Source organism: Thermobia domestica, chromosome 7 (assembly GCF_964235325.1).
Source record: "Thermobia domestica chromosome 7, izTheDome1.hap1.1, whole genome shotgun sequence".
NCBI lineage: Eukaryota > Metazoa > Arthropoda > Insecta > Zygentoma > Lepismatidae > Thermobia > Thermobia domestica.
The window spans coordinates 218,266,436-218,275,177 of NC_137460.1; the positions used below are offsets into that span (position 1 = coordinate 218,266,436).

General features: G+C 37.4%; 1 protein-coding gene across 1 annotated transcript; it reads left to right on the forward strand.

Annotated features, from left to right (window-relative positions):
- The first annotated feature begins 7,772 nt into the window (after positions 1–7,772).
- On the forward strand, positions 7,773–8,342 carry LOC145689546 (uncharacterized). The gene has a single exon (XM_081763723.1). The coding sequence runs from the start codon at positions 7,773–7,775 to the stop codon at positions 8,340–8,342; it is 570 nt and encodes a 189-aa protein (XP_081619849.1).
- The last annotated feature ends 400 nt before the right edge of the window (positions 8,343–8,742 follow it).

Below are 8,742 nucleotides of genomic sequence, written 5' to 3' on the forward strand. Positions count from 1 at the left end.
ATATCCAATATGAACTCCCAAAGTTGTTTTCAGCCGCATTATTGTAAATAGCGCTCCCCTCAGTACCTTCGGTGTCCTAACGCTCTTGAAAGTTGCCTACTTTCGCTTCCAATAAAATTCCTAAGCTACTTCGCAACAGAGTTGTCAGCGCCCTAATCACCAATGCTACTCTTCTTCCGGGGGATTAATAAATATTCCCTCGCACAAGCATGCCTAATAAAAGAGAACATCGCCAGTAGTTAAGTGGTTTTTATGCTGTTATGAGTTTATTGTGCACATATGACAACACACACATATATTCTGTATATACATATATATATATATATATATGTATGTATGTATATATGTGTGTGTGTGTGTGTGTGTGTGTATTGCCTTACGCTCCGCTCTTATTAACCCTTAGATACACTTCCAGGGTCAAATTGACCCTACGAGTAATTCAATTGATTTTTTCTGTGCCTTATATACCTGTTCTACAATTGTCCTTTTATGAGTTCTCATATCATTATTTGTGCTTATAATTGCTGGTATGAAATAATATTTTTGTGTACAAATGTTTCTCTGTTACGTGATATTTAACAAACACCCCTTTTTTACACTTTGTGGGTCAGATTGACCCATACAAATTTTGAAGTCTTTCTCCTTACTATGGGAAACAAAAATGTCATTGATAAATGAAAATTGTTTATTATGGTTGCATTTGAAGTGAAAATAAGTAATTGAATGTTTATAAAAGAAAAAGAAAACGAAGAAGAAGAAAAGAAGAAGCAAGAAGAAGAAGAAGAAGAAAATGATATTGCTTGTTACACTGTGCCACAGCTCACATAGCCTAACGGCTTTCATATTTGTTTTAGATGTAGTTCTTGTGGTTCACTGGTCGAATTTCATACATAAATCCATAATGAGTGCTTTGACAGAAGAATAAATATTGAATGAGCTGCTTGTAGAAGAAAGTGAAGATGACGAATCTGAACTTGAAACTATGACAATGTCTCCTTCGGATTCTTTCACAGCAGACTCAAGTGATGAATATCATAGTGGAAGTGGTAGCGAAGAAGACATTCCCCTTGCCAATCGCATGTCATCCTAACCGGATAGCCATTATATTTCTAAGGACGGTACTGTTTGGAGCAAGTATCCCCCTAAATGTTCAAAGACTCGTGCCTATAATGTTGTAAGAAACAATCCCGGTCCTGCTAACCATGTTACTGTAACTACACCGAAAAGTGCACTGGACTATTTCCTTAGCCCTAACCTTCTGGAAGAAATTCGCCTTTGTACTAATTTGGAAGGTAAACGGGTTGCGCAACAAAAGTGCATTGCTTGGAAAGAAGTAGATACCATCGAACTGGCCGCTTTCTTAGGTGTACTATTACTTGCTGGTGTTCAAAAGAATTGGGATGTACCTGTGAAAGAACTATTTTTAGATTCTCGATCAAATCCCATTTTTAGAGCCACTATGAGTATACTCCGTTTCCTGAACATTCTCCGAATGATTCGATTTCATGACAAACGGACAAGGGCAGTGAGAAATAAGATTGATCGCTTTGCACCTATTAGTTATGTATGGAATATATTTGTACAGAACTGTACAAGTGTTATGGTACCGAGCTTATTTCTTACCGTCGATGAACAGTTAGTACCTTACGAAGGTAGGTGCGGTTTTATTCAATATATGCCGCAAAACCAAGGAAATATGGGAAAAAAGTATTTTGGATTTGTGACTCGAAATCTGGTTATGTGTACAAGGGCATAGTGTATACTGGTAAGGCACCTAGGGGGCCTACATACACTAATCGGTCCGCAAGTATTGTCATGGAATTAAGTGCTATTTTGAATGGACATCCTGGTCAAAATATAACCACCGATAATTATTTTACAAGCTTACCTCTCGCCAAACAATTGTTGGAAAAATATTACACTAGTGGGAACGATACGTAAACACAGAAAGGAAGTTCCTCCCACTATGATTGCTGACAAGTCTCGTGCTAAACATTCGTCTACATTTGTGTTTTTCCCTTAAGTGACAATGGTGAGCTTTGTTCCAAAGAAGAATAAAAGTGTTCTTCTTCTTTCTTCAATGCACCACGTCGCTAGTATTGACCAGAAAAGCAATAGGAGAAAACCTGAAATAATTACATTTTATGATAGAAAAGATGGTGTTGACTTACTGGACGAGCTAGTGAGAACGTACACAGCCAAAAGACAAACAAAACGTTGGCCATTGGCATTATTTTTCAACATGTTGGATGTAGCCACTGTAAATGCTTACATTTTGTACACATCTACATGTCCAGATTTGAAACCGAATCTCACGGATCTTCGCAGACTGTTTCTAAAGGAACTTGCAGAGGAAATGATGAAACCTCTTATGGAAAGGCGAGCTTATATTCTGAATTTGAGAAGACCTGTAGCAGATGCTTTGATAAAGTGTGGAATTAACATGTGTCAAAAACAACGACGAACGACTGTTGGAGTGCCAAAGAGAAAAAGATGTTTCGTTTGCCCATATTCTAAGGACAGAAAAACTTCAACATGTTGCTATCGTTGCCACAAGTATATTTGCTCATCACATACCATTTCCTTGTGCGAAGACTGTGCGTAACGTTGTATCAAAGAAGTACAAGGAACATTTTGAAGTAAGTACAAGGAACATAGTACAAGTGTATTCAAAGAAAGAACAAGTTAAGTACATATTTCTAGTTGAGATTTGGACAGCATTAGCCAGTACAATTGTTATAAAAAATATGTTTAAATTCAAAGCAATAAAACTCTGACTTTAGTATAATATATAAACACATTGTTATTTTTCTCAGAAAGGTAAAGTAAACGTTGTTTGCATTATATTTCATGCAATATTTACTCCATTAGCTTTCTACAATTTGATGTAATAATTTATAAGACATCTAGCTTCACATGCAATTCGAACCACTTTGTCCGATTGAAACACAAACTTTAAACCCCTGATTGCGTGAGAGCTACCTTAAACCAACCTAACTATTGCGACTGATTAGTGGCATGCATAAGCACTAATCAATCGCAAAAATACTGCACTGCAAACCATTACTACAAAAAAACGTAAAAAAATGGATGCTTCCAGTCTGTCTCCTTGTTAAATATATGTGGGTCAAAATGACCCTGGAAGTGTAATAATGGTGATTATTTCAGAAGTGTATCTACGGGTTAATCTGTGCGTAAAAGATCCGAAATGACAAATATTCGCAGGTACGCCAAAGCTGAAGCTGTCGGCATACATGAAAGAAACTCCTAAATCATTTTATGGTTACAACATATTGTCAATCTGTACGAGATATGTGTCTTTAATACAACTGGAGAGTTATCCATCTAATAAAAAAAAATGTTTATTTTTTCTAGTACGCGAAATTGTCCCTTCTCTTGTTAATTCTCCCTTTTCTCCCTGTAACGAAGTGCGGATCAAAGAAGCTAATTTCACGAAGAGTACACTATTTAGTGTGGACTTCATTTGTAGACTTCAAGTGTACATCCTCGAAGTGCGCACTATGCACTTTTGGACATGGCTTAAGTTTGTATTTGACCACGCTTTCGTTACATCGTGTGCCGGTTTGCATCGATTCTTAGAACGTGGTTCTGAATCTACAGAATGTCTTCAGTAAGCACGCTCTCGGGAGATGCCATTAATCACAGCAACAGGATTTTGTCATTGTTATCTGCTGGGTGCCGGTTTATGTCGGCTAATTGGAAATTAGCGTGCTGAGACAGTTACCAAGGAATCGGCCTTGGTTGCGGTTGCATTGGAGCATAGCCTTCCTTACACCGATTTTACCAACAAAAATTAAGATTAACAACAAGCTTGATGCGCTGTCATTGGCAAGGAGATTGGGTCCAGACAATTGGGTATAAACGTCACGCAGTCAAGCCACTCCTGGGATATTGACATACATGCCCTCGCTCTAGTCGTCGAGATGAAGGCTCCTGGAGCGTCTACGTATTGGATACTTTCATCTGACAATAGTTATTTGCTGCGTGCCACTTGTATTGTGAAGAGTGTATTGTGCGCCTGAGTATTTAGCACATTCTTGTTGAATGTCCTGGATACTCATATCTCAGAGAACATCACGGACTGGCTTGTACCCTTAGCCGTGCATTGGGGGATGGTGTTAGTATTATTTGTTGGTACTTCAGTTTATTCATACTTCTGAGATTGCTCACTAGAGTGGGCCGAATTTCAAGTTTTTTTTTCGAAAATCGGTTAAAGGGTGTTTTTTTGTGGGCAAAGTGTGCCATTTTTTTCATAATTTTTAGTCAATGCCTTCATGTGCCACATCGAAGTATTATGGAAAATTATGCAACACGCATTACACGGTACCATATTTCATTTATATTTTTAATATGTTAAATAGAAAAGTTTTAAGTTTATTTTGCATGAAAAATCATTTCAGTGGGAATTAGTTCGAGATTCAGTGTTTTGTGGGCCTTGTTTCGACTCGACTATTAAGAATCGAAGTTTAGTTGAAGTTCAGTCGATGATATAATTTTTCCCAACAGCAACTTACCTTAAACTCCAAACTTCGCGACATGTAAAAGAAACGTGTGCTGTATCTGGGGCAAATATAAGCAAGAACAACATTATGTTTCGTTGTTTTTTTTTCGTTAAAACCTCTACCATTAAAATGAAGTGTTAGTGTGATTTTATGTGAATTTGTTTGCGATGTTGACAGTGAGATTAATTTTTATTTCTTAGTAACGATTATTTCTATTTTGCCTTTGTGTTTTGAACAAACGTTCCTTTTTTGAATAATGATGAAGCTTAAAAACTTAATGGCGTGCTTTAAAATTACTTGCATTTTGCGCAGTTGGTATTTGATGACGAGGAAACTGACATTATGTACTGTTTCATTTGATTCAGAAAACTATGAAAGATAGCTATTTAGAATGTGTTTAAAATATTTTTGTAATCATAATTTATAGAATATGTAAGTTGTATATATTTACTACCTCATTATCTGCGATGCGGATAGAGATGCTGCGGATACGGTACGGATGCGATATTTTATATCCGCGCAGACCTCTACTGATAATATTTTGATAACTGAGGACAGTTGGGTCACAAAAGTTATGGAAGCTTTCGTGACACTAACAGTACATTATATGTCTCCTGATTTTAAAATAAAACGTATATGTTCGATACAATAGAAATACATAGTTGTCATAGGGCAGAAAATCTTGCAAAACATTTGTATATTTGTGCAAAAAAATGGAAAATCCATGAGAAAGTATGTGCAATAGTCCATGATAATATTGCTGAAGTAGTTAAACTTACTCAAGTGTGTAGCAGGATCGTTTCTCATTTTAAACATAGCTCATTAGCAACGAGAGAACTATAGAAGCGGCAAACCTTACTAAATATTCCTAGGCACGCTTTAATCCAGCAGGTAAAAACAAGATGGAACTCAAGTTAGGAAATGACTGTGCGATTAAAGAACAATGAAGGTTAACAATGAACGTGTTGACGGATAAAAACGTCACGAAATACCAAGACATCATACCACTAGAAATTAAAGCTGTTCAGTGGGAGTTGATGGAATATTTCCAAGAATGTTAACAGCTTCTGAAAGCTGCAACAACGATTTTGTGCGGTCCACTAAAATGGTGGAAAGAGAATGGAAGATTCCCAACGTTATTTACGATTGAAAAAAAGTATCACTCTTCCCATATCAGTCCCTTCTGAAAGGGTGTTGTGAACAGCAGGACTTAGCGCTTTTCAAAACATGTCAACTCCAGAACACGCGAATATGCTTATTTTTCTCAATAGAAATTTAAAGCGATAGTTTCTGTTTAACTTACACGTAATGTGTGCAATTGTAATCTAATATTTATGCAACTTTACAGTAATCTGTTGAAGATGTACTCGAATTGTAATTATATGTCCTTTATAATTTGAATACTAATTTTATCCTTATTCAGCAACTGGATAAAACGTAGGTCTGTCTATTTTTCGTTTAATGTATTTATCATTATTTTTATTGAAATAATTTCATGGGTCATTTTACGAGCTGTGCTAAACTGCATTCTCATATTCTGTGTTTCACTATTAGACAAAAACTAGCTAAGATATGTAACTTGAAGAATAACTTTTGTGCGAAATGGTATTAATCAACCCTGAATTGAATATACGTATATCAAGAGTAGTATATAATAGTTTAAATTTTTATGCAAATAATCGTCTTTTGTATTAAATGTAATGACGATCAAAAACCTGTTAATTTGTGAATGCGTTTGGTTTGCTACCTGCGTAGCTTGCAATTTGGCGTATTTCTGTATTTCAAAAGTTAAAATTAAATCCCTCTTCGACTAATGTAAGTAATACAAATTATGATGCAAACGAAAAATTGAATCGCAAACCGTTATACATCTACGATCATTTTATTTCTAAAATGAACTATTTTCTACAAAAAGAGAGCATAATATAATTTTATTTCTTGATAGAAGTGTTCTCGTCTGATTTCGTATACGTGTGATCAATGTTCCATCGAAAACCTGATATTCGTTTTAGGTACCTCTTTGAGTTCTCGACAGTACATACCAATTGAATACAGACTAGGCATAATATTACTAGAGAGCCGGCCGCAGAACTGAGGACAAAGAGAGCATGTGCATATGGAAAACGATCTGACAATCGGTGCAAAGCATATGGAAATAAAGCGCCTCAATTGGCTTTCCAAATGCAGGATCTTAGCCCACTTTTCAGAAATTAGATAGGATCTTAGTCCACATTTCAGAAATTAGATAACTAGCGAAAACATAGGATATTATCAGTACTCCCTATTTTGCCCTTCTCTTGTTTTTAGAACTTTGTTTGTTCTGTTTTTTCCTATTGTGACTCGTTTATAAGATACCCCTCCATGTAGCGAACCGTCATCGTCGGGAAGCGGGGTGGAGCTGAGAGGGCGGCTCCACAAGTCATTCATTTATCACCCCTCATATTCATCTCATTGCATGCCCTCCCAACCGCGAATACCGCTACCGGACTCGCGGGTGGTTGGTGGGAGTCGGGAAGAGGAAGGTCTAGTGGACGTCTTCCTCCGCTTGGGGAGGACGTGCACCCACCCCGCCTCATGTTGTGTGCGTCCAGTGTTTGTGTTGTCCGGAGTGTTGAGTCTGCAAATGAAAAAAAAAAAAAAGAAATCGAAAAAGTAATTAAGAAAAAACAAAAAAATCCGCACCTTTTTGTTTTGTTTTGTTCTTCCTGGGCTGGTGGGGTCTATCTTTTTGTTGGACAGGTTTCTTTCGTTTTGTTTCACTTCTTCTTTTTCCGGGGCCACGCGTTTTTGTCGACGGGAAAGGTTTTCTTGCACTTCCCTTCCCCTTGACCGCGTTGGCCCCACGCTCATCCTAAGGTGTTGGGCGTGCTGAAGGGATTGCCAGGGGGTAGCGTTAGTTCTCCCCATTAACGCCCCAGTGTGACCTCACACCCTTTTTTCATTTATAACTGTTTATACAAATCATACTTATGTGGGTAAAAACACTTTAAAATCTAATCCGGGCTCTCCCTCAGGGAAGAAACCCAAACAAACTGAAACGGAGATAGTGGAAAAGACAAGTATCGTGGCCCCTGTTTTCCGATATCTTGTAATCAAAGATAAAGATATTGACAGTGCCACCACTGAGGAAAACCGTCCGAGTGCTATTAAGGGCTTATCCCCTTTCGTTATTAATAAAGTTATTAATTATCAAGCCGGACAGGTTAAAGATATCAAGAAATTGCGGAATGGCACTTTATTGGTGAAACCATGGACGAGAAACAAACGGCCAAGCTCATGAAATTGATTTCTATTGGACCAGTGAACGTGTCAATAGAACTCCATCGTCTACTGAACGTTTCTAAAGGGGTTATATCGTGTTGGGATCTCCTCAATGTTACCGAGGAGGAGATTAAATCTGAGTTGGCGGACCAACATGTTATAGATGCCGCTCGCATCAAAAGTAAGAAGTCAGGTGACCTCGAAGCTACACAGTCACTGATTCTTACTTTCAGTTTGCCCACACTTCCGGATTCCGTCAAGGTTGGCTTCTATCGTTTACGAGTTCGGCCATATATTCCTAGTCCCTTGCGCTGTTTCAAATGTCAACATTTTGGGCACACCAGCACGTCGTGCAATGCGAGTACTGCTCTTTGTGCAATTTGTGGCCAGGGTAGTCATGGTGCGGAACCCTGTAAAGCGACCAAGCCCTTCTGCGTCAACTGCAAAGGTGAGCATTCAGCTTGGTCTCGCGACTGTCCAGCATTTCAACGCGAGAAACGTATCCGAGAGTTCATGGTCGTTGAGAAGATTTCAGCTGCTGACGCAAAGAGTCGATAAAAAACTACGTTCCTCTCCCCGATTTCTGTCCCATTTGCTCGAGTTTTATATAATAACATTTTTCAGTATGTACTTTTATTTGTATAAATAAAATAAAATCGTGACCGATAAGCTAAATCTCGCGACTTTTTCTTGACTTTCATAACCGTTTTCTGATTTCGGGATTTTTCGCGACTTTCGTGACCGATAAACACCCTGTGTATATTATACAATAATGTATGATATACTACTTGCTCACACATGCTTCATTTTATAGCTTATATGCAGTATAGTATTACAAATATATGTTCTTGACTAAGAAAATATTTCTTTTTGTATATATATATATATATATATATATATATATATATATATATATATATATATATATATATATATATATATATTCCTAATAGGTACA